We start from the raw sequence: 25,706 nt of genomic DNA, 5'->3' as shown, positions 1-25,706 counted from the left end.
TTAACCCACAGCTATAATTCCCACCTTCTGAAAACTAGGTGCAGGCTTGGATTGAAGGTGGGGCAAGAAGGGGTATGTGCAATGGGTGGGCCTGCGACACACTTTTCCCTTCTCTCTCCCATGCCACGCTCCTCCTTTCCTCTGCCTGATCCCCAAGCAGTACCTTCCCAGTCTTGGCTAGTTGACTTTAACAATAGAGGGATAGCTCAGCTGGTTAGAGCGTGGCGCTGATAACACCAAGGTTGCAGGTTCGATTCCCGGATGGGACAGCTGCATATTCTGGCATTGCAGGGGGTTAGACTAGATGATGCTCAGGCTCCCTTCCAACTCTACCATTCTTTGATTTCTGTGATTAATAGAATTAACACCGAATGATGCCCGCTGTTGCACTTCCAACATCAGGTTCGTGCAGGAGCTCAGTGTGTGGGGAACGTTGTGGTCTCAGGTGTGGGTGTTCAGAATGACAAATAGATGCACAGCCAGACCAACTCTTGTGCGTTGCTGGACGGTTGTCAGGTAGTTGAGGCTTTCGCACTCGTTTCCATTGCTTTCCCCCTTCCCACCGCACAACGTGCCTTTCTCTAACTCCTGTATTCCCCAAAGTTACATCACTCTTTCCTGTCGGCGGCATGAAAGCAGCTGCGGAATGATAATATTTAGACTTTGGCATCCTCGTGACCCCACGTTAGGGGCAGCGGTGATAGGCATCCCGTGACTCATACGCAGACCTAGAGAGTGTGGGGAAGCAGGAGCGGGCAGGATTGGGGAGGGAGGAGGATGTGGGCAGAGTGAACGCCAAGGGGAAGGGCATCTACCTCTGCTGGGGTATATATACACCTCTGTTCCTGCTGGACAGGAGCAAACCTGGAGTGAGACAGCTGAAGCAAGAAAAGAGAGAGTTGTTCGCCTCTTTCCCTTATTTCGAGGTGGTTTGGGTTTTTCTTCCTTCCTTTCTAAAATAAGCAAACCCCATTGAACAGTTTTCAGAGGACTGCATTCCCTTTTGGACCCAGGACCACCTGGGCTCAACACCATTTCCCGGTTGCGAGTCCTAGTAAGTTGAAGCCAGGACTCTTGGGGTCTTTCAAGAAAGAATTAGGGCAACCGCTAAAGGCTGAGGACTAGAATCTTGCTCTCAGTTTCTTTCTGCCCCTGTCTTTGGCACCCTGATTCTCTTGTCTTGGGCTGGGCCTTCTTCAGCCATGCTGGCCATTTCTGTAGCCCTCCACCATCTTCTCGTCTGCCTGATTTTCTGGGCTGCCTTGCTGCTCCCCATGGCTCCTGCTTTCCCCCTACCAAATTCCAGCCCCCTCTTACAGTTCGATGGGCAAGTCCGGCTTCGCCACCTGTACACGGCGGACGACCAGACGCAACTCCACCTGGAGATCATGCCAGATGGCGCAGTGCGCGGCTCCAGGTACCAGAACATATACAGTAAGTATTTGGGAAAACCCTTCACGTTCTTTCAAGTGGCATGAGGCAGATAAATGATAGATCCAGCGGTTCTCAACCTGTGGGTCCCCAGATGTTGTTGAACTACAACTCCCATCATCCCTGAGCTCTGGCCTTGCTAGCTAGGGGTGATGGGAGTTGTAGTTCCATAAAATCTGGGGACCCACAGGTTGAGAAAGGCTGGATTAGACAGATAGACAGACAGATGATATAGAGAGATAGATAGCATCTCTCGCTCCAGTTAATGTAGTTGGAGGGCTATAAGGGGCTGGCTGGGCAGGACTCCTCATGTTCTGGGGATGGAATGGGGTGCAAGAAGGCAAATAATTTTATGGAAGAGGGTAATTCAGCAGATGCAGAGTTTGGCACTCTTCTGGGATGAGCGGCACCTTCTGAAATCTCCCTCTTCTGTACAACAAATGAATGCTACTTTAGATGCCTCCAGACTGTCACTGTTTTGTGGGAAGGACTGAAGCACATATTGGCATTTTAGGTTCAAATGGTTAAAGTGCTCTCTCGTCCTGGCACAACAAATCCACTTGAAAAGTAGGATCAGGCTTTTTGCAGTTAGGAAAGTGATAGGGGAACGGACAGAAAAGCACGGGATGAACAAATGATTAATGGGAAGACATGTGAACACCCCATAAAGTGAATCAGGATGAATGCTCATTGTTGTAAAACTACCCTATAAGCACATGCTCAATAAAGGCCAGATGGAATCTAACACTATGTTTTGTGCAAATGAATCAGGACAAACACTCAATAAACAGGTCATACTTGGAGGGGCCTCTTGTTCTCCTTTGTATGTGGGCTCAATGAATATTTGAGAGGGGAAAGAATAGGGGAAAGAGTGGATCAGAGATTTTAAAAAAATATATGAATGTTCTTTGACTTTGAATCTGGTCCCCATACAGACATTGCAGGCCAGGGTTACTGGTGGATTGGAATAGGCTGAATGGGCAGAATAAAAGGTCCAGGACTTCTGGGTTCTCATCCTTCACCACCTGTTCTCTGCTTGGTCCCCCCCTCCCAGGTTTGATGGAGATCAAAGCAGTCAAGCCAGGAATCATTCGCATGCAGGCCATGAAGACCTCAAGATTTCTCTGTATGAAGCCCAATGGACGCCTCTATGGCTCGGTAAGTCAAGATGCCTGCATGTGTTTGGGGAAGAGGCAGTTCAGAGTGTGAGTTCAGAGGAGGTTGCGTGTGGGACAATCCTGCTCTAGACTCATTCACAAAATGTTTTCCTGCATGCCCAGGATATAAACAATTGAAGTCTATTGACAAATGATAAAATATATTAAATTCTTGAACCAAATTCTGAGATTATGCTTGGACAGTAGATCATGAGACTCTTAAACTCAGGGTTGTGGGTTGAGCCCCACATTGGGCAAAAGATTCCCCCATTGCCAGGGGGTTAGACTGGATGAATCTTGTGGTCCCCTCCAACTCTGCCATTCTATGATTCTATGAAGTGTGGCCAATTAAAATAGACCCTTTGGCAAAGGGAGGGAACTAAAACCTTTTGCTGGAAGGTCAACATGTTGTGGTGGAATTCCATTCCATTCCTGCCCTGCTTCGCACCTGTCCTTGATCGCATGCAGATCCTGACATAGTGACTAGGGCTAGTCTGCAAGGCATATGATCAGCTCAGTCTGGGGCTGGGATGCAGCCACTGTAGAATCAACCTGCGGTTGCTGGGTGCAGATTGCGTGGCTATCTTGTGTGCTGCAATGCATCTAGGAAAGACTGAACTCTCTTGATCTCTCCATCTGCAAATAACCAGGGACCTCAGGATTGATTTTCTGGGTGTCTGGAAAAAATCCAGTGGGCAGAAACAGGATGAGGCAACTTCCATCATTTGTAAACAATTAGGAAAGGGGATAGAAATTTGACTCAGTTCACGTTTTAAAGGTAAATCTATCAAATGCAGACTTTTCAGAACAATATGAAAACTGAAAAACACAGCTACCCTTTGAAATTCACACTTATCCGATTTCTGTGGTGCAGTTATTCCCCATCGCTAAATTCCCTAAACAGTAAAACCTGTTAACCAGGGGAACAGGCTTCCTCCAGAGAAAGTTGCAGGCTATCCTTCACTGCAGGCATTTAAGCAAAGGCTGGCTAGTCCTCTTCTAGGATACTTCAGTTGCAAAACTGGCTACCTTCCAATTCTATGCCTCCATAATGATTGGGTGATGAAAACTGTGGCTGAACAACAACTCCCATCAGCTCCAGCTAGCTTGATCCATAGCTAGGATTCCCATGATGGGAATTGTAGTTCAGCAACATCTGGATAGCCAAAGTTTTCCCCACCCCTGATATGGTAGATGTTAGATTTCGCACAATTATACGAATGCGTAAAACCTCATGTCTTTCCCTCCCCCAATAGTTATCGTATTCTGAGGAGGCCTGCAACTTCCACGAGAAGGTTCTCCGTGACGGCTACAACCTCTACTACTCTGAAAGCTACAATATCCCCGTCAGCCTCAGCTCGATGGGGAACCTGCCTCGGAGTCACCAGCTGCCTCCATTTTCCCAGTTCTTGCCCTTAGTCAACAAGATCCCCCTCGAACCCGTGTTCGTGGACTACGACTTCTACGAACAGGAACTGAACGTTGAGTCATCCGATCCCCTCAGCATGATGGGCCACAACCCTGGCATCATCAGCCCGAGTTACGTCTTCAAATAACCCGGGACATCCTTGGAAGCTTTCTTGGACAAGTGGGTTTTCTTGCCGTGTAATTACAACGATGGAACAATTCGACGTTTGGGAGAAACGGAGCAGAAGGAAAGCTTAGCAGATGGCGCTTGGCACCCAGACTCTAAAGAGTGACCTTGCAGTACACTGTGGACTCCCGCAACCCAAAGTTGCATCCCACTCATGCGCAAACGATGCGCTGCAGGCACATAAGGAAAACCCAGCAACAAGAGAGGCAAAATCCCTGTTTCGTCAGACTAAGATTGCTTGCGCTTTCAACCTGTTGTTATTCTTGTCAGCTTTTGGGGGCGGGTTATTTCTATTTTTATTATCTATTTAAGTAACTTATTTATTGAATGTCAGCTTAATTTATTGGAGGAGGCTGGGAAGAGTTAGGAAGCAGAGAAGAGTGGCTTAATGAGACAGCTGGCAAGTAACTTATATACTGTATTGTTATTTATTTAGAAATATATATATTCTTATTTGCATATTTATTTTCGCTTTCTGGAGAAGGAATGACCGTTAGTTTTTAAGGCGGTAGTGTAAACATGCTCAGGACAATCTTGTGCCTTATAGCTCTTTGCTGCTTACTCTGTTCCGCTGCTTCCTTTTTAAGGAACGCCCGCAAAGGAGCAGAGCAGAGGAGAAATGAGGTCAATGCCCACCAGGAGCTATGTAGATCAGGACAGGGCACCGCAGCTAATCATTTGATTCGGAGCATTATCTTGCATTCTCTCTGGAGCTGCTGGTTCCTGTGCAAATATCAAGGACCTGCAGTGTGTGGCTGTTTCCCCCAGCAGAAATGTAAGGAGCTACTGGTAGCTTGGCCAGATATTAAAGAGATAGGTTTAGAGTGGCTTCCTCATTTATGTTCCTTTACAGGCATGGGCAGTTCCTTCCTCTTGCCAGCACCACCAAACAGGCTTATTTCAATGTAGGGTGGGTTTAGGTAAAGGATCAGGTCGTGCCATTTGTTATTTATTTATTTATTTATTTAAACAAACTTTTCTAACCGCGATTTGCAACGAAGGGACGTTGATTATGGTCAATGGTTTGTGATATTTTCTTCCCTTGTTACCCATTTCCCTGCATCCTGATGCTGAACTGTAACAGTGACCAAAGTGTGATGAGCTATGAACGAATAAAGCATTCCATTTTTTAAAATAAAAAAAATGAGTATTTGGTGGTAAATATATACGATCTCAAACCGTCTAAGAATTCCCATAAAACTAGGCAGGGCCGGTGCTTGGTGGGCTTCTTGGGGGGAGGCTATTCCATAGCTGTGGTGCCACCACAAAGCAAGCCGTGTCACAAAACACCCATGAATCCTCATTCAGCAGCAGGCGAACCCCAGAGAAGAACCCCAATATCTGATCTTAAAAGAAGAGGGAAGTGCACGTAGTGGGAGCCAGACTCTTCAAATGTCCCTATTTTCCAGGGGCAGCCCCAGATTTACAGACCCTGTTCCCGATTTGATCCCAGAATGCCGTGCTTTTCCTTAGGACGTCCCTATTTTCATCAGCGAAATGTTGGCGGGTATGGAGTTATGTGACCCCACTGAGCCAGGGATAACTATACAGTGGTACCTCGGGTTAAGTACTTAATTCATTCCAGAGGTCTGTTCTTAACCTGAAGCTGTTCTTAACCTGAAGCACCACTTTAGCTAATGGGGCCTCCCGCTGCCGCCGTACCGCTGGAGCACAATTTCTGTTCTCCTCCTGAAGCAAAGTTCTTAACCTGAGGTAATATTTCTGGGTTAGCGGAGTCTGTAACCTGAAACGTATGTAACCTGAAGCATATGTAACCCGAGGTACCACTGTACAACCTTTAGAAGTTATCCAAAGGCAGCCCTGTGTAGGGAAGGTTTTTTTAAATGTTTAATATGTTTCTACATATGTTGGAAGCTGCCCAGAGTGGCTGGGGGCAACTCAGTCAGATGGGGAGGGTATACATAATAATAAAATAAATGTAATATTGAATAGGACATCCCTATTTTCACCGGAGAAATGTTGGAGGATATGGTGGGAGCAGGTAAATTACTAACCAGGCCCAGACCGTTTAGCGTGCTTTGGAATGAGAAGTAAATGGAGAGGCAGTTCAGTGGAGCAAGAATAAGTCTCTGTGGCCCATGAAGAAGTAAGGCAGAGAGTTGTAAGGCTAGAATACCAGCCTGAGCTTTCAGTAAGCACTGAGAGCTGCCATCAGCCACTGATTCTGAATGGGAGGAGTGGCATTGTTCCATTATGGTGGGGGAACCCATTTCATCCATAGCTGTCAACTTACAGATCTGAAAATAAGGGACCAGCAGCCTCGAAAATAAGGGATCAGCAGCCAAAATAGGGATTTTCTGGGCACAGGTATGTTCAACTTCTGAGCCCCTCCGAGCCAAAGGAGAAAGCCCAGCCAGCAGCCAATCAAAGCCTCAAGCCTCAAGGAAAACCACCATCACCTCTCCGCTGGAAAGCGCTGAGCAAAGGCGAGTCCCCAGGCAACGCAGCCAATTTGATCAGCACAAGGCATGCAAGCTCCAACCCCCCAGTCGTTCTTAGACTTCTTATTGGGTGAGCAACGCAGCCAAGCAACACAGTTGGAGCCTCCCTGGCCGGCAGGGAGGTGGGGAGAGGAGCTGCTTCCTTTGAAACCCAGGAAATTTAAGGGACATCATCAATAAGGGATAGCAGCAGGACATGGCGCTGGGATAAGGGACTGTCCCGCCAAATAAGGGATGCTTGACAGCTATGATTTCATCCCAAGGGCCACATGCCCTTATAGGCAACCTTCTGGGGGCCACAGGCCACAGAGATGGGCAGGGCCAAATTTCAAAGGCACATTCCAGCACTCGAGGAGGGTGAGAAGCAGGACTGGCGGACAGTGTGGCTGGGAAGGTTGTATAGCCTGGGAAGAGAACTACAGAGGCCTGGAGAGTCTCCATTGGCTCCCACCTCTGAGTTTCTCCAGCCCTGCTCTATTCCTTGCCATCTCTGGGATAGAGACCCTTTACAGCTGTGTAGAAGAGGGAGCTCTAGCAGGTGGAGTTTGTCCTACTCTATGGTGAAAACTCTCCCTTCTTTGCATTCAGAGTTGCTGCAAAAAAACAAGTTAACGTTGGACCGGCAGGGCCAGTAAAGGCTCTCTTTGCTACCTCTTTTGGTTCACTTGCAAGACAGTCACTGGCCAGAATTCAACACAGACGTGAAACCCATTTATTTCAAATGGCCTCAGGTGAGACACGGCCCTTCTCAAAGCAACTGCAAATGCTAACTAGGCCAGTGAAAGAGAAACACACTTCTGCCATTCGCGTGATCACTCATCCTTGGTGGAGAGGAAGTCAGGAGGAGACCCCTGAGCTTGCTGGAGGCTGTGGGGTCTTCCTTCATTCTCTGATGAACATCACTTTTAAATTACGGGAAAACACGTGCGCACACTAACACCAACAATGCACGCACCATTACATGCACAAAATCAGCTATTTCCTTGCCTCCCATCTGTTCCCTACTATCAGTTTGGGTGTATGTGCACAGACAGTTTAAAAGAGATCATTTTCATGGTGGATGTTGCAGTCCTTATTCTCCCAAAAGTAAATTTTATAATATATATATATAATGAAGCAAGCTGGAGAACAAGCCTCTACAGTGCATTTTTCTACTTTTTGCCACAGAAATTCACACCACAGGGAACATTAATGCAGTCGGGAGTGTGAGTCTTCTTGCAGAGATGCAAGACTGCAGCCATCAACAACATCTAAAGATCAGGAGGAAACAAACGGCACCCATCTGAAAAAGAAGAGAGAGAAAATTCAGAGGACTATCCCAAAAGCAATGTCTGGCTGCACCTTATGAGCTAATGTGGTGTGGAGGCGAAGAGACTGATCCACAAATCAAGAAGGCCCTGGTTCGAATCTCACCACTCCCATGAACTCAGCAAGCACAATCTCTCAGCCTCAGTCCCTCTTAACAACCATAATGGGTGTGTGTGGGGGTGTGTGTGTAACAATATTGACTTACATTAGAGGGGTGTTATAAGGATTATGACTAGATAATAATTGATGTGAAATGTTCTGAACACTTGATAGTGCTATGCAAATGTTAATTATTGTATCTGGGCTGTGAGTCCTGGAAGACTTGCAAGTTTCAGAAGTTGGAATTAGAGAAGAATATGCAAGAAAGACTGTTTTTTGAGCTTGAACGAACAGTGTGGATTTACAATGGTTACACTGAACCATTATTATTATTTTTGGCATATCATGCTTTTCCCCTACAGACAGAACCTATTTGCTGTAGGCGTGGAACACAGACCAACATTTGGTGGCAAGAGAACCTAAAGGAGCTGGAAACCATTGCTGCACGGCCAGAGTCTAAATGCAGGCAGCCCTGTATGTTTAAAGTTATTCATCACTTGTGAAATTCCCGTCTTGCGGAACTACGCATAGTTGCTTCCGTGCAAGCCTTGAAGGCTCATTTATCCCCAAAGTGTTTATGCTACTTGATTCCTGAGTCTCTGGGTTTCCTGTTATTTCGTCACGGGGTCATTGCTCAAATGCAAATGGCCTGGATCTTCTCTCATTTCTGTACACTACCTTACGGAGGCTATGCCTGAAAAGGGCAGCGCACATACATACTTTAAATAATTAAATAAATGTGCCTATTCAGATTTACTCATTAGTAAGACCCACTGGGGTCTCAGACCCATAGAAATGTAGAGGTGAAAGGGACCCAGAGGCTCATCTAGTCCAACCCCCTGCAATGCAGGAATCTCAACTAAAGCATCCATGACAGGTGGCCACCCGACCTCTGCTTAAAAGACCTCCAAGACAAGGCGTCTGCTCCACTGCTGAACAGCTCTTACTGTCAGGAAATCCGTCCTGGTGTTTAGTCGGAACCTCTTTTCTCGTAACTTGAATCCGTTGGTTTGTGTCCTAGCCTCCGGAGCAGGAGAAAACAAGCTTATTCCATGTGGCAGCCCTACATATAATTGAAGGTGGCTATCATATCGCCTCTCAGTCTCCTCTTTCCCAGGCTAAACATCCCCAGCTCCCTCAGCCGTTCCTCATAAGGCTTGGTTTCCAGCCCCTTTTGTCATCTTGGCTGCCTGCCTCTGCACATGTTCCAGCTTGTCAATATCCTTCAATGAGGTTCGATGAGGCTTACTCCCAGGACAGCAGCCTTAATGGTATTATAGTTCTTAGTGCCTGCATGCATTCTTCTTCCCAAGTCGGATGCGCTAGAGGCCAAACTTTTTTTAGAAAATGAAAGCTGGACATTGTGGGAGGAAGCCCCACAGAATATCCCCTCTTCCAAACATTTTAATAATAATAATAATAATACAGTGGTACCTCGGGTTAAGTACTTAATTCGTTCCGGAGGTCCGTACTTAACCTGAAACTGTTCTTAACCTGAAGCACCACTTTAGCTAATGGGGCCTCCCGCTGCACGATTTCTGTTCTCATCCTGAAGCAAAGTTCTTAACCTGAAACACTATTTCTGGGTTAGCGGAGTCTGTAACCTGAAGCGTATGTAACCTGAAGCGTATGTAACCTGAAGCGTAGGTAATCCAAGGCACCACTGTAATAATAATAATAACAATAATAATAATAATAATAATAATAATAATAATAATATGAAAGCTGGACTTTGAGGGGGGAAGCCCCACAGAATATCCCCTCCTCTGGCTGCAGCCCTCCACAGCAATGCTGTCCCTTGTAATTGTAGCCCAATGCATAGCACATGTGTTTGAGTATCCCATACCATCTCCCTTACCTCACACACTGCTCAAGCTTGTCCTGCGGTGGTCTCAAATTTCTTCTTGCGCCCTTCCATGCCGCTCAAAGCGTCAATGTTCTTCCGCCAGTCCCCAACCTCCCGATTCTCCTGCAGGAGGACAAACGAGGTTGATTGAGAGAACCAATCCTCCTCCAATAGGTGGGCCAATGTGTGATAGGCGGAGCCAAAGCCAATGGCAGGCGGAGCCAAATACATCTAGTCCCTCCTCCTTCTCCCTGCTGAGTTCTACAAGGGCGGCACTGAGAATGAGCAGCAGGGGGAAACTGGCAAACAGAGCCACCCTCTGGGTTCATTTCAAGTAAGAAGGCAAGAAAGGTGAGGATGGGCCAAGGCAGAACGGAGGTTGGTGGGGCAGTGGGTTAGCTTCCACGGAAGATGCTCCCATAACGCTATTTGAAGGAAGCAAAATGGTGTGCCTTCCCTTCTAGCACCTCCTCCTGTAACACCATAATCTAAAATTATCAAAGCGCACCACTGCGTGCATGGAATATTCTCTGTGCTACAGTGACAGGAACGGAAGGAAAGAAAAATGCAGAGGAGGAGGAATCTGGCAAGGGGGTGAGAATAATTAGAGGAGAACTATTGGCAGACAATGCAGGTTTGTGAAAATTTATGTCCATCCATGCCGACTGCTGTAACTATCCATGGTACTTAGCTGGCAGTCCCAGCAGCGTGGCCTGAAAGCACATGATACAGTCACGTGGGTCTCGCTGAGTGCATGTGCTATGCCTTTAAAGTACATCCAAAGCACATTTCCACCCTCAAAGAATTCTGGGCAGTATAGCTTGTTAAGGGGTTGCTGGGAATTTTAACGCTGTGAGGGGTAAATGACAGTGCTCAGATTTTTTTTGCAGGGAGAAAATTTGTCCTGAATGTGCTTTAAAGGTACAGTACAGTGACCACTTGAGACCTCCAAGGATACCACCTTGAGCATCATTATGAAACGTTATGAAATCATTATTTAGATATATAGAAGTAAAGGTAAAGGTACGCCTGACCATTAGGTCCAGTCGCGGACGACTCTGGGGTTGCAGCGCTCATCTCACTCTATAGACAGAGGGAGCTGGTGTTTGTCCACAGTTTTTCTGGGTCATGTCGCCAGCATGACTAAGCCGCTTTTGGTGAACCAGAGCAGCGCACGGAAACGCCGTTTACCTTTGCGCTGGAGTGGTACCTATTTATCTACTTGCACTTGATGTGCTTTTGAACTGCTAGGTTGGCAGGAGCTGGGACCGAGCAATGGGAGCTCACCCTGTTGTGAGGATTCGAACCGCCGACCTTCCGATTGGCAAGCCCTATGCTCAGTGGTTTAGACCACAGCGCCACCCTATTTACACACACACACACACACACACACATATGTAAATACATCTAAGACTGCAAAGAAGAGACCAAATTTTAACTCCCTGTTTGTGGAAGTCAAATCCTAATAACCTCCCCAGCAACCATTATTTAACAAAATAATTCAAAATACATGCAAAGTCTGAACAGCCAGCTACACAGGGTCTCGATCTCTTTTCTCCTCTCATTAGTACGATCCTCTCATTACCACAATCAGATGCAAAGGAGGGAAGGAATCCTTTTTTAAAAAAAGAACTGTATAGAAGAATATTTTTTGGAAGATGCAGCTGCTTGTCATGCAGGAGTGAAGAAAGCTATTCCTGCCAAAACCTCTCTGTCTCCCTCCCTCTCTCAGCCACACCCACCCACTACTAGTTGCTGTCAGGGGTGGATTTAGGGCTGTGTGAGCAGTCTGCATGCACTGGGCACTGAGCCAAGGGGGCACAGGTCACAAAGCCCAGTAGGCAAGGTGCTGGCCTTTGGGAAGGAGGCATGAGGCCCTGGCAGGGTCATGGAGTCCTCCCTGCTGCTTCCCAAAGCCTAGTTAGCACTTTCCCAGCTTGGGGCAATGGGGGGAGGGCTCTAGGATCCTGCCAGAGCCCTCACACCTCCTTCCCAAAGGAGAAAGTAGCTGGTGGGAGAGGGGGCCCCCAATTTGGGCTTTGCACAGGGTGCCATAGTACCCAAGTCCACCCCGGTTGCTGTTCATAGGATCAAAGGAAGCTGCTTTCTGTGCATCAGACTGGCCCTGGCTCTCCAGGGTTTCAGGCAGGCCCTACCTAGAGGGTGATCCTGGGAACTTCTGCTTATAAAGCACAGGCTCAGCCATTGAGCTGTTGCATTTCCAAGCAGAGAGGCCGAGGCTAGAAAAAGAGATGGCAAGCCTACATCCCCAGGGAGTGGGAGAGTCTCTGGGGTCTGGGCACTTCCAGGCCGTCAGTTTTTTTGCAAGACAGATTCAAGCACATACTGAAGTTTCAGGTTTCTTGCCATTAAAGTTGCATGTTTCCCTGTCGTCCAAACTACCCCGAAGAGCAGTGGGAGAGGATCAATTTCCCTACATTATGCAACCCTAGAGAACATGGAGTTTTTAAAGACCCCTCAACCACTCTTCCATCTCCTGCACTTTTCCCTCCTCTATGTCCCCCAATCCCACCGGCCTCCTCACCTTCTCGGTGTCGTCTTTTTTGACCTGCTTGAGATTGGCTCGGAGATCCATAGAGACCTTGTGCTTGGAGCCTAGAAGGGCCTGCATCATGGCATCAGCAGAGAGACGGACGCGGCGGAGAGCCGGGCGCTTAAACTTGCCTCGCAGGTCAAAAATCTTCTGGTTCAAATCCTGGATCTGGAAAGCAGGGACCAAAAGAGTATCAACATTTGAAAACTAGGGAAGAGTCGCTGCTGTGCTAAGCAGGGTGTGTGCTAAAAATTCCTGTGTTCCATGGTCTTCTCAGATTCTATCGCCAATTTTCCCAGCAAAGAATATACATGAGAATCTGCAACTATAAAAGGCTGCCTCAGGTGGTTACAGTGCGGCTGGGATTACGGGTGTGTGGGTGTGTGCAACCGGTAGCTAATAAACACAGTTAAGACATTCCTGCCATGAATTTGTTCAGTCCTCTGATAAAGGTCTGCATTACTGCTTGGAAAATTGAAATGAGCTGAAAGGGAGGGAAATGGCTACAGCAATGGACTGAGGGGAGGTCAGTTGTGGTGGGGGTGACCCAATCTCAGCCCTTACTTATCATGCGAATATAAAAACTGGACCAGCACTGACACCTAGTGGCTACCAACAGTACTTCATCCCCCCCTACATTGGAACCTGCCTTGTTTTGAGGTCACGTCTTCTACAAAATACATTTAAATCAGCATCAACACACATTTAAAGCAGTGTTTTAGTACTTTAAACAGTCATGGCAAAGAAGCCTAGGAACTGTTGTGGGTTAAAAGTGCTGAGAGTTGTTAGGAGACCCCTATTATCCTCGCGGAACTACAATTCCCAGATTGTTAAAGCAATCAATGGTACAGTGGGTCAGTGCGCCTGGATATTAACAAGAAGGTTGGTGGTTCAAGACCACCCAGGAACGGCCGTGAGCAGGATTCCTGCATTTGCAGGGGGCTGGACTAGATGACCCTCCAGGTCTCTTCCAACTCTTCAATTCTATGATCCCCAGGGAGCTCTGGGGATTGCCGCTCTCTGCAGCCCCACGTGTAGGTGCCTTGAACCCACCTCATTGATGCTCTTGTTGACTCGGGCCTCCATGTCATAGCGCTCCTCATCAACCTTGCCAATCTTCTCATGGAGCTGCCGGCACATCTCCTGTGAGTTGGCAAGAAGAGGGTGTGACTACATCAAACGAGGCTTAAGCCAACTTGAGCCCCTCCAGACGCTGTTAGACTACAAATCCCACCAACCCCAGCCAACAAGCTGGGAGCTGAAATCCAAAAACAATGGAGACCCCCATGGTGGCCAGGTCAGGATTAGGCTGAGCCAGGGTTCAGGCGCAAAAGGAGGCTCAGACACAATAGAGAAGAGTGTTCACTGAACATGTGGAAATCTCAGAACAAGAAAAAGAAATCTCAGTCACCAAGAATTTTTAAATTTTTTAAAAAGCCAATTAGGGCAAGTGCACATGGATACTGCACTTTAATACCCCTCCAAATATGGGGTGGGAGGGGAAAGGCTGACAGTTGAGCTGGCATTTGATTTGATGGTGCCTATGCCTGTCCTTTCGGAGGGACGCAGATGGTGCTGTGGGTTAAACCACAGAGCCTAGGACTTGCCGATCAGAAGATCGGCGGTTCAAATCCCCACGACGGGGTGAGCTCCCGTTGCTCGGTCCCTGCTCCTGCCAACCTAGCAGTTCGAAAGCACGTCAAAGTGCAAGTAGATAAATAGGTACCGTTCTGGTGGGAAGGTAAACGGCGTTTCCGTGTGCTGCTCTAGTTCGCCAGAAGCGGCTTAGTCATGCTGGCCACATGACCCGGAAGCTGTACGCCGGCTCCCTCGGCCAATAAAGCAAGATGAGTGCCGCAACTCCAGAGTCAGCCACGACTGGACCTAATGGTCAGGGATCCCTTTACCTTCACCTTTACGCCTGTCCTTTCAGCTGCTGAACCAGAAGGAAGCTCGGTTCACTCCACAAATGGAGAATGCGTCCTGAGTTCTCTTTTCTTATTACATCTATCTTCACCTGTTGGCATTGACCGGACTCCATCCTTGGCCCAGCCCCATCCTCCCTCCCTCCCTCCCTCCCTCCCTCCCTCCCTCCCTCCCTCCCTCCCGGGTTACCTGCAGTTCTGTGAGGCCGAGGCCTGCTAGTTCTAAAGGGGCGCAGTGGTCAGAGAGGTACCGCTCTTTCTCCTGGGCACACTCTTCTTCCTCCTTTTCCATTTCGTGCTTTGCCACCTGGAGCATCAATGCCTGAGACAAAGGAAGGACACATTGCCTGATTGAGTATCTCTAGTCTCATGCTTTTTCTCCAACGCCACAAACCTGCCAGGGCCCAATCCATCTTTGTGTGTCCACTGCGCCTCCTTGCCTCTTCCAGTCCCCTGAAATCTTGTCCAAGTAGATACTAGTGGAGGCTGGGAGCACACTAGATCGAGTGTGGACTCCCTTGGCCATTCAAATCTCTGCACAAAAAGTTTTCCAACATTACCTTGAGTTGTAATTTCCGAGAAGCTGTTATCTTGGATTTTCTCTGTGGTGGAACAAAAGGAAAAGATGTCTTGTGTGAGGAAAAGATGTGTGAGAGAGAAACGAGCTTCTTAAAATTAAAAGAATAACTGTTCTCACAAATAAAACAAAATATAGAAGGCATGGCAGATGAAGTTCACTCTCACTGTCAAGGCAGACAGTTCAATAGGGAAGGAAGGAAGCAGGAACACACACCTCACCAACTGGTCCACTTTAGGCCTGGTTTATATATGCCTCAGAATTGAGAGATCCAAATCCCAAAGTGAGAACCCTGTGCAATTTGGAGGAAGGGTTTGATACTAAATAAATAAATACTATCTACTCTGGCTGGTGCTAGCTTGTTTGTTTGCTTATAATGGATTAGATACAGACTTCCGGACTAATGCTATTTTTGTGTGGGATACCAGCAAATTCAGGTTGCCCAAACACAGGTGACCTGGAAAGTCTTGCACAAGAAATCCACTTCCCCAAAATATCAGACTTAGTTACTGCTATAAGGAGAGGGACCAGAAAATGTAGCAGCAAGTATGGGATTAACACTTGCTTTTAGGTCCATAAATTCAGCCCCACATGTTGTGTTACTGGGGACGGAAGGGTGTGTCAATTTTGGTTCTCTGAGTTTCTCATTTGTCCAAACTTAAATTCAGTTCTCCACATTTCTGCTGCAATTTGTGATTCCGCCCCCCCTTAATAATAATAAAAATCCCTCATGAAAATTCAGCAGCATTTCAGTACAGTGGAGGAGCACAGAGAGAAGAAACGCCATGGTGTGTCTGCAGCAGCACAACCGGATGCCTTCATCTGCCCCAGCTGCAACAAAACATGTCTCTCCTGTATCGGTCTCTACAGCCACAACCTTGCAGTGGTTAGACTTCACTCCCAAAGGTACACTCCTCCATTGTCTGCCGAGACAGACAGATGCCTATTAACCAACTTTACTACAAATTTCTCCTAATAAAACATTTTGCATGTGGTTTTGACTAACATACTTTTTTTTTTGCAGGCAACTTCCCCAAGTATAATTCATTTTCATATGTTATTTTCATTGATATACTCATTTTTATGTACACTTTCCCCTGATATATGCAGTCTTGTAATCACTGCCTGTTTGAAGAACTGGACTGCAAAATTCAGACGGATGTGAATGTCAGAAGATAGCTGCGTTTCGGTTTGCGTATTGTTTCAAGAAAGTGTGAATTGGACAGATTCACCTTTAAATGCGAACTTAATCGGATTCCTTCGGTGTCCCTAATTCTACCGTCCAGCTTTGCTTTAAAGCAGGCATGGCCAAACTTGTCCCTCCAGATGTTTTGGGACTACAACTCCCATCATCCCTAGCTAACAGGACCAGTGGTCAGGGATGATGGGAATTGTAGCCCCAAAACATCTGGAGGGCCAAGTTTGGCCATGCCTAAAGGATGCGCCTTTAAAGGACACAAGAACTCACTTTGTCATGCGGCTCAATCGCATAGGCTCTATAGTTGGCGGAAGATTTCCTGCGGAGAGGAGGGACAGCGGCATGTGGGGGAGGTGGGTGGGCTGGCTTGGGTGGCTGTGGCTGTGGCTCCTTTTTGGTCTCCACTATTGTCTCTTCTGTTTCCTCCTCCGCGTATTCTTCCTCCTCCTCTTCCTCATACTGCAAGAATAAAGAAACCATTACTTTCATTATGTTCATCGGCATACTGCCTTCGACAAATTCTATAAGAAGTACATTTAAGAGGGTTGGGGGAGGAATGGTACTTAAGAGGTGTCTGAGTTTTAGAGAGGGTTTATTGTGGGACTGGGGGGTGCGCAGGGAGGTGGCGTAACTCTGCCACCATTCGTTCACATTTTTCGGATTTATTTATTGCATTTATATACTGGGTTTCTGCCAAGGCACACACTCAGCCCTGCTTTTAGCATCAGGATTCATTCCTGGAACATATGGAATCATGATAAAGAAGAGCACCACTGAACACGTGCAGAGTGCATATTCTCCAGTGTAATGTGACCACAACATGCTTACACACATTAGCAATTAAGGAAGGACATTTTCAGGGCAGCACAGGTGAGTTTCCAGGAATGCCGGGACCCCTGAACATCTCTTTTCAGAAATAAATAAATAATAATAATAATAATTTATTATTTATACCCCGCCCACCTGGCTGGGCCTCCCCAGCCACTCTGGGCGGCTTCCAAAAATATTAAGTGCTGGTGCAACACATTACTAAATATTTTAAAGGCAAAGACTTTGCAAACTGCCCAATATTTCATTTTTAAAAGTTTCCTTTATGCATTAATAAAGGATTTTGAAGAAAGCATAAAAATATCATAACTGAAAATAAAGATCAGTGCTTATTTTTCATCAGGTTTGAGAAAGTTCCTTTGTTAGTACTTACTGTGATCTCTTCCCTGTGAAAGACAGAAAGGCACAGGTGAGTCAGACTGAATAGGAGCCTCTGATTCATATATCCTGCCTTTACCCCTGGCAGGTCTTAAGAGTGCTTTTTAAAGTGCACTTGTCCCTACAGCCCACAAATTTTCATCAACACCCAAAACGCACACACCACCACCCCTCCAGTTAATAAACAAAAATGACTCACTCTTCTGCCATGGTGATAAATCAAACTTCAAGTATTCTGGGGGAAATAAAAACAAATATATTATTATTCCTTTTATACACACGTGTACCTTCTTTACTATTAATCCGTGGTGCGCAAGCTTATTTCTAACGCTTCCACAAAGGAGTGCAAGGGAGAAAAGGATTAGATATTTAACCCCAAGGTACTAGGGTTTAAGACTGCCTCAACGTCATGTCTTTTGACTCAGTCCCAGGTTATTAGGTTCATAATCCCTGCTCTCAGATCTGTAGCTACAAAATGACAATGCAGTGGTATGGGGAAGGTACTTTTCACATGTTCAGAGACTATCTGCTACTACCTTCATGTATTCCTGGCATTCAAAATATTTATCTCTTTAAAAACAGCTCCTTGCTTGGTGGGATGTTGCCCTGCTCTGGATGTCTGTCTTTTTGTACCTGGCTGTGGTTGGTGGATCTCGGGATTCAGTTTAAAAAAAGAAGTAGATTTCACAAGACCAGAATCTGCCCTCCCCTTGTCAGAACCATCTGGTACATAAACAGCTCCACGCACAGAAAAAAAGGGTTTGTCTACAATCAAAGGAACTCTAAATGTACACTTAAAACATCTTAAGCACACGCCTAATAATGTGTGAAGGCAGAAAAAATGTGTATTGTCTGCAGCTCTGTCATCTCACACCTTTCAAACCTGAATTTGCCTTTTAATCCTGTATGAAATGACCTGGAGCTGTCCAGGGGACTGAATTACCATGTGCTAAAATGTGCAAAAATGCTGAAGGGGGGAGCGGCGGGAGGAAATGCAAGGTTTATATGGTGATGATCATCTTTCTCCAAAGCATGGCGTGTCAACAGGCCTTCACTGGGGAGCTCAGAATGTGCTAGAACTTGTTCTTGTTCTTGCCCACTACAGACCCTGCTTTGGCCTTTATATATATATGCGCATATTTCTCTGAATCATGTACGAGATACACTGTTATCACTGGAGCTCTTCAGAGCAGCTAAATTTGTGCTGTCTTATCACTTCTAAAATGGGGCCAGGCCATTCCACAGGGAGGCAATGAGAAAAAAGCTGAGGCAGAGAGAGAGAGAGAGAGAGAGAGAGAGAGAGAGAGAGAGAGAGAGAGAGAGAGAGAGAACCACAAAACCAGACCTAGATGGGACTGGGTCAGTTCAGACACATCCCTGCCCTCCTCCATTTTGTGTGTGGCAGAGATGGTATAGGTTTTATTTTCAAAAGCGATCCCCTCAGCCAATGCAGAAAGTGTAACGTTTCTTAGAAAGGGATGGATTGGGGATGAATTCCCCACACTTGCAGAAGGGCTAATATTTGTGCCAGCCTGCCTTAAAAGAAATTATTTCCCTCAGGCTCAGAAATGGGGTGGGGGAAATCTCACAGCCTTGAAGCAAAAAATACAGAGGCAGCCATTTCTCTACCCCCCCCTACACCCCCAGAGCTGCAAAGGGACGCCTTTATTCTTAGCTCTAGGTGTGAAACCAACCATTCAGCACCCTTTCTAGAGACATCTGCTGCCAGCAACAGCCAGAAATGCAGCAGGAGGGGCCTGCCAGGCCTTCTCCCGCTTTTCTTCAAAGAGAGCTCTTCTCTGTCTGTCTTCTTCTCCCTCATACAAAGGGAATTGCACTGCCAACGACTCTTTAAGACTGACCTAGGTTTACTTTAAGGGGACGCGGGTAGCGCTGTGGGTTAAAGCCTCAGCGCCTAGGGCTTGCTGATCGAAAGGTCGGCGGTTCGAATCCCCGCGGCGGGGTGCGCTCCCGCTGCTCGGTCCCAGCGCCTGCCAACCTAGCAGTTCGAAAGCACCCTCGGGTGCAAGTAGATAAATAGGGACCGCTTTCTAGCGGGAAGGTAAACGGCGTTTCCGTGTGCGGCTCTGGCTCGCCAGAGCAGCGATGTCACGCTGGCCACGTGACCCGGAAGTGTCTTCGGACAGCGCTGGCCCCTGGCCTCTTGAGTGAGATGGGCGCACAACCCCAGAGTCTGGCAAGACTGGCCTGTACGGGCAGGGGTACCTTTACCTTTACCTTTAGGTTTACTTTAAGTCAACCCAACAGGTCCAGCTCAGATTTGATGGGGCCTTATGCATGAGCAGCTTTACTGACAGCAGTGGAAAGCAGGGGCTCAGGAAGGGGTCAATGGTGGGCTGTGGTGGGGCGCCAAGTTCTTGGCAGCTGCCCAGTGATGACAGTGACAGGTCAAGTGCAAGTAATTTTGCCACCTGAGGCCAAGGACAAGATGGCGACCACCATGCCATACACTGAAGATGACTAGAATGGTAGTTAATTCTTATTAGAGGGTGCAAAGGAGGCCCTCCTACACAGCTCTGCCCTGTAACACATTGTTACTGCTACCCCCTTGCCCTCTTACCTGAGGAGGCTGTCTCATTCTACCTAATGGCTGGGCCGGCGCTTGCAACATACTGACACGGGACCTGCCACCCAGTATCCTAGGTCAGGAAGGATTGCCTCATCTTGCACCCTATTTAAGAGGGGGCATCATTTCCTTCTCATAAGAGAATAGCTCCAGCAGATAAATTGGCAGCTTGGTTGTTGTTGTTGTTTTTAAAGAAGAATGCATATAATATAATTTAGGCAATTATATGTTTCTTCAGCTACAGGGTTGGGTAGCTTACTAGTAAGTTAAAACAATACAATAGTGAAATCAATTTAAGACACAGCAAGAACAGTGACACATCAGCAATTAGAAGAGAAACTTTAGAAACGACGATAGGAAGTTCAGGGCAATTAAGAACCAGGGTTAGGTGCCTTCTACTGTTTACACCTATTAAGAACCCATTTTATGGTTTTCCATTTTCAATTGTCAGCTGCTTGGAGAGTTCCCCATGAAGGCAGAAATTGTGACTGGTGCTCACTGGGGGTGGCAGGGTGGAAAGCAGGGATCTCAACTGGTGATGGAGCCCGAGGCGATGAAAGACAGGACCAACTCCTACTAGTTTTGCCCCTATCTTCCTCTCGACTGCCGAGTTCTATAAGGGGCAAAACTGTGACTAAGATGGAGGAAGCTGACAGGCAGTGCCATGCCATGGGATGGTTTTTAATTAGAAAGCATGCAGTTGGGGGCTGAGAGAGTGAGGTTGTTGGGCCAGCGCTCCATTCACCCTAATGGATTCACCTGCACTAAAGAGTTTCCATAATAGCATTTGAAAGTAGTATAGCAATGCATGTTACCTTCTAAAGAGGCTCTTCTCCTGTGAGGCTATTAAGCCCATGCTCTAAAATGATATAACTACTGCACACAAAGAAAAAGAAAAACCCACAAAGCAGCCGAAGAGTATTTTGAGGTTGGGGAGGCAGCAGCGCCCCCATTCATCCTAATGGAGCAGCCTCCACAGGCAGACAGAAAAGACCTGTGGGGTAACTGTTCATGTGAATATGTTCTGATTAAAAAAAAGGGGTCCTATTAGATGCATCTCAACTGCTTTAGAACAGTGGATGATGTTTTTAGAAGAAAGGTTTTAGAATTTGGGGGGGCTCTCTGTGCTACCTGAGTTTGGTCCTTTGGGATGGGATGGGGACAAATAGATGAAATGTATACTACCTGTGTGCTTGCTTCTGTGTCCTGGGAATACCTACACAACTTGTAGTTTCTGCTGGTCTTGAAAAGTGACCCTGTAAAGAAAATAAAGCCTGATGCACCTTGTAAGCCTGCACAAATTCTATGACTGCGACAATCCCATGGCTATGGGTTCACATCCCCACTCACTCAGGAAAGATCTCTGGGTGACCTTGCACAAGTCATTCACTCTCAGTCTAGCCTACCTCACGGGGTTGTTGTACACCACATTGAGCTCCTTGGAGGATATAAATGCAATTCAAGTTTTCTTTGTGACAATGTCTACCATGTGGAATTGTCTCTGCACTGAGATCAGGCAAGCACTTTGGCTGTGGGGTGTTACTGTGATTTTTTGTTCTTCCTGATTTTTTCCCCTTTTTTTAATGGATTTGGCGTTTTATTTTCAGAAACCGCTTTGGTATCGCTTTTTGTAAATGAAAAGCAGTATAGAAATCTTTTAATAATACATTAAATAAGTGATAATAGGATTGCAGCGTTATTGTACCTTATGACAGCTGCACTGACCTTCCCATTGCCCTATAAAGGGGGGAAACGTTTTCTCAGAAAATATTCAGGACGATTCCTTTTATCTTCATGGAGAAAAGGAGTATCTCTTTCAGTTTACACAGAATGATACCACCCTCCCTCCGCCCCGCTTACACACACAGGCAAGCATGTTTTTAATTCCTCCCCACCTCCCAAACAGAACTGCCCCCCTTTACCTGATGTCTCTGGGAACTGGAAGATGCACAGACGGTAGGGAAACAGGTTTTGAGTTACTGTACAGTCACCAAAATGGCTGGTGGCCTTTTATAAAGTAGACAGCTCAGCATCAGCGAAGCCTTTTAGGGAAGAAGGGGAACGGAATGCATTCCTCTGATAAGAAGTGGCACCAGACACTCACAGGAGAAGGGGCAGGGAAAGGGATGTCGTCGTCTTTGGTAGACTGAGCCCCCAAGTAAAGGGCTGGCTCAGATTCAATCCTTCTTCCAACCTATAAACTTTGGCTTGGGAACGTCTGAACATAAAACTTGCAAAGTACCTTGCAAGTCCATTCACTGCTGTGTGGCCCTTAGAACATTGCCCAGAACAGAATATGGCCCTCAGGGTGAAAAAGGTTCCCCACCCCTGCTGTACACTTACAATCATTTGTGTGTGTGTGTGTGTGTGTGTGTGTGTGTGTGTGTGTGTAAGAGAGAGAATGCAATCCAAGCATTAGATATGAACATCACAAAGAGAGCTGTGTTTGTGAACAGGCTGACTGTGAGAATTTATCTAGGAGTGTGCATGACTCCTTGTGCCAAGCCTGAACTCTCCGTGAAGACGTATGCTAAACAGAGCAGCAGTTTTACCTGTGCATGAGACAATTCTGGAGTTAAAGGCTGAGCAGAAATGATACATGTTTTGTTAACAGCTGCTGTGCAGCATCTTAACACTGCAAACAGTGTGGAATCTTGCACCTTTCTCCAAAAAGCTCAGGGGAGCATGTAGGAAGAGATCACCAAGAGTTCTTCTGCGTATGAAGTTGTACCGTTTTGAAAGACTGCAAAAGCCGGCACTTGGTTCCTTACAGCTGGCATGATAAAATGGTCCAGTGACCCCTCTTTTAGCCTAATCTACCACACAGAATTATGGCAAGTATAAATGGTGAGGGCAACACATACAGCCCTGAGTTCTTGGAGAAAGGTGCACGATAAAGATATCTCAAATAAGTCTGTCCATCATGACTCATTTGGAGTGGGCTCCTCTGTTATAGTTCTGTTACTTTTTGTTTAAACCGGGACCTTAAGATTTATACTGAGTTAGTAAGATTGCAGCCCAGCCTGAGAATTTTGGATCAGGAAGGCTAAAGTTGTTATTTTTTTAAAAAATGATAATTCTGAATTGAATTGTCCATCCAGTCGGTTCCTAAGACAACATACAATAGCAGCAATAAAATACAATAAAAACAAAACATAATACGTACTAAGACAAAAGAAACAAAAACACACAGAGCTAAAACTATAAAGCAAACCACAGACACGTGTAACTTTTAAAAATACCTGGGCAAGCAAGGAAGTCTTGGCTCTGTCCCAAGAAGGCTATAATGTTAATGCTAGTTGAACATCTTTAGGGTGTTCCAAAGTCAGGAGCCCATCCACTGAAAGGCTGTCTCTCTCCAAGTGTAATGCACTTTAGCAAGCAATGACATTTGGAGAAGGGCCTCAGTTGAAGATCTTAATGCGTGGGCAGGAGACACACCTTTCACTATTTATTTAATGAACAGAATGCTAGAATGCCACTTACAGCAGTGTTTTCACAAAACTTTCTGCATCCAGAGAACCTTTCCAATATTGATTTACCTGCCACAGAACTCTGACATGTTGCAAAGGATTCTGTGAAGTAGTTGTTGCTTTTAACCATTAAAATTAAATGTACCCTTTTGATCAATACAAAACCATTTACCAAAACATAAGCAGGGATTCCAGGGAGTATTTAGAAAGGTATGTAACTTAGCTGCTTACACATCACCCTTTCCAGATCTGATGAAACTTCACTGTCACTCCATGGGAAATAAGAATGCACGCTATAGAAAACACCCCAAACTGCTATGTGGCTGTGCATTGTAGGCGAAGATTGGAAGTGGCAGTGGGCAACTTGTCTTCCTGCAAAGCTCATCCATTATCCACCAGATCAGGTCTTCTCACTGGGTAAAAAGTAAAGGGCTCCCGGATGGTTAAGTCCAGTCTAATTCAACTATGGGGTGCGACACTCATCTCTGCTTTCAGGCTGAGGGAGCCGGCATTTGTCCGCAGACCGGTTTTCCGGGTTATGTGGCCAGCAAGACTAAACCGCTTCTGGCGCAATGGGGCACCATGATGGAAGCCAGAGTGCATGGAAACATCTTCTCACTGAGGAACCCTTAAGGAGCTTCCAGCTTCAAAACCCATCACCATTTGGGGTGGGGTTGATGGGAGCTGAACAACAGTCAGAGGACCACAGGTTCCCACCTAGTATGAAGTGTAGGCAGAAAAAGGAAGCGGAGGCACAACACTGCTCTCTTCTGGGAGCTGATGAGACCAAGATTGAGAGAACGCTATCTCTTTCTCTTGGTTACAACACTCTCTATGCCTATGCGTAAGCTTAAGAGTGCACATATAAATTCTGCCTCCGATGAATAAAAAATAAGTCCCCAAAGTACAACTTTGTCTGCTGCCCTCCATCCTTCACTGTCCGATTGGCTGGGAAGGGTGGAGTTAATTCCACAGCCAAGTCGCAAAGCAAGTCACAATCTACAGCTGCGATCCTGCACAGATTAACATGAGCCTAAGTGTCAACCTAGAATTCTCCATGCATTTCCTTTCAAGCAAGGTCCTCCACCAAGGTCATCACGCCTACCTAAGATTTGCCTACAAACCCTGAATGTCAGATTACAAAGTTGTATTTGTTCTTTTTTGCCCTGGCTCCTTTCTTGTTTGCAGAGAAACACCAGCTCTGTCCCCTATGTCCCACCTGCCCACCATCAGTCACTACTTTAAGGATATTTTGTTACCTTGTTTGTGAGTAATTGAATGGGAGAGGACAGAGTTTGCCCCTCCCTCCAGGGGATCTCTGGCACCTTGGACTGGTCCCTATTACAGGATTTTCGGTATCTGGAAGTAGGGTGATCTCTTTAGGACAAATAAAGGTAGCACAAGCAAGCATCTTCAGTTCCCCACTTGCCTCCACAACCAAACCAGCAACAGTAAAAAAAAAAAATAAGGTGCCAGCAGACCAAAGAAACAAACAAAAACCGAGATGCCTGTTTCCCTCAGCCAGGGAGTTTCACAGCCTAGGACTGTTATTTCCTGAAGTTTCATCTTTAAACGCCTCTCCCCAGCCTCACAGACCTCAGCAGCGACAAATTACCAAAATTCTGATAAAGAGGACTTGTGCAAGACAACCCTTTTAATTTTTTTTATTTTTTATATCAAAAGTCCCACCAGGACACAGCAATGGGCGGAAATGAACTTTTCTGGTATTGGGGAGTCGCTGGAAACAAAACAGCTCAGCTAAGGAGCAAACAAAAGCAGGGGTCCCCGAAAGCAACCGCTGAAATGCCACCACACCTGACAACTGGCCCACAAAAAACCCCCAAACACTGATGAGATTCGATATCAGCAGTGACTGTACATGCATAATGCGTCGTTTGTACTTCTCGGATTTTCCATAGCAAGGTTAAATGTAAAAAAGAAAAGAAAAGTTTGTGTGACTGAGCTGTACCGATTCCACAAGAAACTCTCGTCTGAAACTAAATATTTTTCTTTTAAAAATAATGGTTATAAAGGAAACCAGGGTACAGAGGGGGAACCTCAGGGACCAGGCGCTGTCATCTCGAGCGCAGGGACTTCATTACAGATCTCTCCAGCCTCCTGATGCCCAAGCTGGAACAAAGAGAAGGGTTTCTTCTCTGCTGCTTGGACTGGAACAAATCCTGCCTCGGCCACTTGTGTGGCTACTTGAGAGGAGAACACAGAGACCTGCTCCTTGTGGAGGTCAGGCAGGAAGCTGTGAAAAGAACAAGTGGACAGATGAGTAAGGGG

The 25,706-nt window shown here is 46.4% G+C and overlaps 3 protein-coding genes and 1 long non-coding RNA gene across 18 annotated transcripts in view; 2 read left to right on the top strand and 2 right to left on the bottom strand.

Annotated features, from left to right (window-relative positions):
* The first annotated feature begins 798 nt into the window (after positions 1 to 798).
* On the top strand, positions 799 to 5,171 carry FGF21 (fibroblast growth factor 21). Its single transcript, XM_081886099.1, has 3 exons — positions 799 to 1,434; positions 2,486 to 2,589; positions 3,845 to 5,171. Exons 1-3 carry the CDS (start codon positions 1,203 to 1,205, stop codon positions 4,142 to 4,144), a joined length of 636 nt encoding a protein of 211 aa, XP_081742225.1. The 5' UTR covers positions 799 to 1,202; the 3' UTR covers positions 4,145 to 5,171.
* A 2,162-nt stretch (positions 5,172 to 7,333) lies between these two features.
* On the bottom strand, positions 7,334 to 21,958 carry TNNI3 (troponin I3, cardiac type). Of its 2 annotated transcripts, none has more exons than XM_081886107.1 (9): positions 21,867 to 21,958; positions 17,544 to 17,592; positions 16,422 to 16,610; positions 14,937 to 14,978; positions 14,567 to 14,698; positions 13,505 to 13,594; positions 12,443 to 12,619; positions 9,910 to 10,020; positions 7,334 to 7,926 (listed from the first exon to the last, which is right to left on the bottom strand). In XM_081886107.1, the coding sequence occupies exons 5-8, from the start codon at positions 14,690 to 14,692 to the stop codon at positions 9,922 to 9,924; spliced, it is 492 nt and encodes a 163-aa protein (XP_081742233.1). In that variant the 5' UTR covers positions 14,693 to 14,698; positions 14,937 to 14,978; positions 16,422 to 16,610; positions 17,544 to 17,592; positions 21,867 to 21,958; the 3' UTR covers positions 7,334 to 7,926; positions 9,910 to 9,921. The 2 variants fall into 2 exon arrangements, with proteins under 2 accessions (XP_081742233.1, XP_081742234.1); XM_081886108.1 differs by lacking the exon at positions 21,867 to 21,958 and adding an exon at positions 21,130 to 21,196.
* LOC309355343 overlaps positions 17,600 to 25,706 on the top strand; it is a 25,617-nt gene continuing 17,510 nt past the window's right edge. The window contains exons 1-2 of the long non-coding RNA XR_014162506.1: positions 17,600 to 19,223; positions 19,602 to 20,965. This is a non-coding gene — a long non-coding RNA (uncharacterized lncRNA). The remainder of the gene's footprint in view (positions 19,224 to 19,601; positions 20,966 to 25,706) is intronic.
* Positions 25,067 to 25,706, bottom strand: part of DNAAF3 (dynein axonemal assembly factor 3) — a 16,600-nt gene continuing 15,960 nt past the window's right edge. For all 14 annotated transcript variants that reach the window (XM_081886006.1, XM_081885998.1, XM_081886001.1 and 11 more), the window contains one exon: positions 25,067 to 25,671. In XM_081886006.1, coding sequence (XP_081742132.1) covers positions 25,476 to 25,671 — 196 coding nt within the window. In that variant the 3' untranslated portion in view covers positions 25,067 to 25,475. The remainder of the gene's footprint in view (positions 25,672 to 25,706) is intronic.

The sequence above is a fragment of the Podarcis melisellensis genome, assembly GCF_964234715.1.
Source record: "Podarcis melisellensis genome assembly, chromosome: 13".
In the NCBI taxonomy this organism is placed as follows: Eukaryota; Metazoa; Chordata; class Lepidosauria; order Squamata; family Lacertidae; genus Podarcis; species Podarcis melisellensis.
This window is presented reverse-complemented; position numbering and strand designations above follow the sequence as displayed.

Coding starts and splice junctions, on each gene's coding strand:
- FGF21 (XM_081886099.1), top strand. CDS start 1,203: ATGCTGGCCATTTCTGTAGCCCTCCACCATCTTCTCGTCTGCCTGATT. Junction 1,435..2,485: donor CAGGTACCAGAACATATACA/GTAAGTATTTGG, acceptor CCCCCCTCCCAG/GTTTGATGGAGATCAAAGCA. Junction 2,590..3,844: donor ATGGACGCCTCTATGGCTCG/GTAAGTCAAGAT, acceptor CTCCCCCAATAG/TTATCGTATTCTGAGGAGGC.
- TNNI3 (XM_081886107.1), bottom strand. CDS start 14,692: ATGCTCCAGGTGGCAAAGCACGAAATGGAAAAGGAGGAAGAAGAGTGT. Junction 13,595..14,566: donor TCGGCCTCACAGAACTGCAG/GTAACCCGGGAG, acceptor GCCAACTCACAG/GAGATGTGCCGGCAGCTCCA. Junction 10,021..12,442: donor AAAAAGACGACACCGAGAAG/GTGAGGAGGCCG, acceptor GTCCTCCTGCAG/GAGAATCGGGAGGTTGGGGA.